The 1,817-nt window shown below is 55.8% G+C and overlaps 1 protein-coding gene across 1 annotated transcript in view; it reads right to left on the bottom strand.

Annotated features, from left to right (window-relative positions):
* Window positions 1–1,597: 1,597 nt before the first annotated feature.
* LOC114073423 (olfactory receptor 14J1-like) overlaps window positions 1,598–1,817 on the bottom strand; it is a gene marked incomplete at its 3' end in the record, with an annotated part of 7,909 nt that continues 7,689 nt past the window's right edge. The window contains exon 2 of the mRNA XM_027911182.1: window positions 1,598–1,626. Within this exon, the coding sequence (XP_027766983.1) occupies window positions 1,598–1,626 (29 nt within the window). The remainder of the gene's footprint in view (window positions 1,627–1,817) is intronic.

Here is a 1,817-nt window from a genome sequence, read left to right as displayed (position 1 = left end):
GTGGCCTTGTGACCTGCTCATTTGGTGTCTTCAGAGAGGGACAAAAAACCTCTTGGTGGTGGGGAAGAGGCCAGTGCTGGGCATGGTGGCTCCAGGGGCTGATGTGTGACAATTGCCCTGGGCCCCTTGCCCAGGGTGTCCAGCACAGACACAGCCCAGACCCTGCTCTGCTGCTGCTTCTGCTCTGTCCCTGCAGGCCTGGCTGTGGAAGGGACACTGCTGTGCCCCCTCCTGCCCTCACACACTTAAGCTCCTGCCTTCACCAGGGCATTTTCCTGAGCTTGTTCATGACAGCCAGGAGAAGACACCAGTTCCTTCCAGCCCCAGGGCTCGTTGCCTCCTCCCCCACCCCACAGAGCTGTGAGCTGTCCTACTGCTCTCCTGCACTCCCCATTCCACCCCCCACATCACACCGATCCCCTGAGAGCCACCAGCATCCTGTGAGGCACCAGAACCCAGTTCCAGAGGATGGGGGTAAGGGCTTGGCTGTTCTACTTGGCAGAGCCCATGAAGGGCTTTCACAGCCACATCCCACAGTCCATTCACCACCTGGAACCGGTGCCTCTGAGTTCCTGCTTCCCCAGCCCCAGGGATGGTGTCCTTGTCTGCTCATTCCTCCACACTCTCTTCTCAGTGATGGCATCTTAACCAGACAAACCCCTGGGAATAATTTACTTCTAAGTCTTCAATTCTTTTGTAGTTCATTTTGCAGATCTCAGAAGTGCAATCCAACTGAATACATTGTATTATTAAAACTATGAATAAAGATGTCTTTTTTATGGCCTGTTTACTTTTTTTTCTGGTTTTAGGTTAATATCAGCAATCCCCAGTCGATATTGATCCCAAGCACCTCCTAATTCAGTCTGAATAGATAAGAAAATCAAGACCCTTTGTGTCTGACAATCCACCAGACTTTATCCCTATCCCCACCCCACCATTCCCTCATCCATCCCCTGGGACTCAAAGCAGCCTTGGGCAAATCTGAGCTTCCTCCACTAAAGGCTGGACATGCAGGTTTCATCTCCTTGGCACCAACTCCCACCTGCTTGGCTTGGAGAAAGAGCTGCACAAGACAGTGGGTTTCTGTGGCTGGGTTTTGGTAGCAGCGGGACTACAGGGGTGGCTTCTGTTAGAATCTGCCAGAAACTTCCCCTGTCCCATGGAGCCAATGACAGCTGCTCCAGGACGGACTTCCTGCCACTGGCCAAGGCTGAGCCACTTAGGAGTGACAGGAACACCTCTGGGATAACATATTTCAGAAGAGAGGAGAGTTGGACAGAAAAAATTCCATCCTGGGAAGAGCAGAGTGAGAACATGGGATACCAACACAGACACCAAGGTGAGCGTAGAAGGAGGGGCAGGAGGGACCCCCCAGGAGCAGGGGAAGGACTCAGAGCTGAGGCCCCTGCAGCCCCTGGGGGAGCATCAGAGTGCAGAGACCCCCCTGCAGCCCATGGAGGAGCGCATGCTGGAGCAGGTAGATGCAGGAAGGAGGCTGTGACCCCGTGGCAGGCCCAGGATGGAGCAGGTCCTGCAGGAGACCTGTGGCCCATGGAGAGGGAAGGCCAGGCTGGAGCAGGTTTTTCCCAGATAGGACTCGTGGCCCCTGTGGGGGACCCACGCCAGGTCAGCTCATCCCTGAAGGACTGACCCCATGGAGGAGGGACCCACAGGACAGCAGGGTGGGAAGAGCTGCTGCCCGAGGGATGGACTCACGTTGGGAGGTCCATCCAGGACTGTCCCCCCTGGAAGGGACCCCACAGGAACAGGGGAAAGACTCAGAGCTGTGGCCCCCCTGTAGCCCGTGGTGAGACCAA

The sequence above is a fragment of the Empidonax traillii genome, unplaced genomic scaffold, assembly GCF_003031625.1.
Source record: "Empidonax traillii isolate 1590-97213 ecotype Southwest subspecies unplaced genomic scaffold, ASM303162v1 scaffold6402:size10771, whole genome shotgun sequence".
Lineage (NCBI taxonomy): Eukaryota > Metazoa > Chordata > Aves > Passeriformes > Tyrannidae > Empidonax > Empidonax traillii.
The sequence above is the reverse complement of the archived record's forward strand: the minus strand, read 5'-3'. Positions and strand labels throughout refer to the sequence as shown.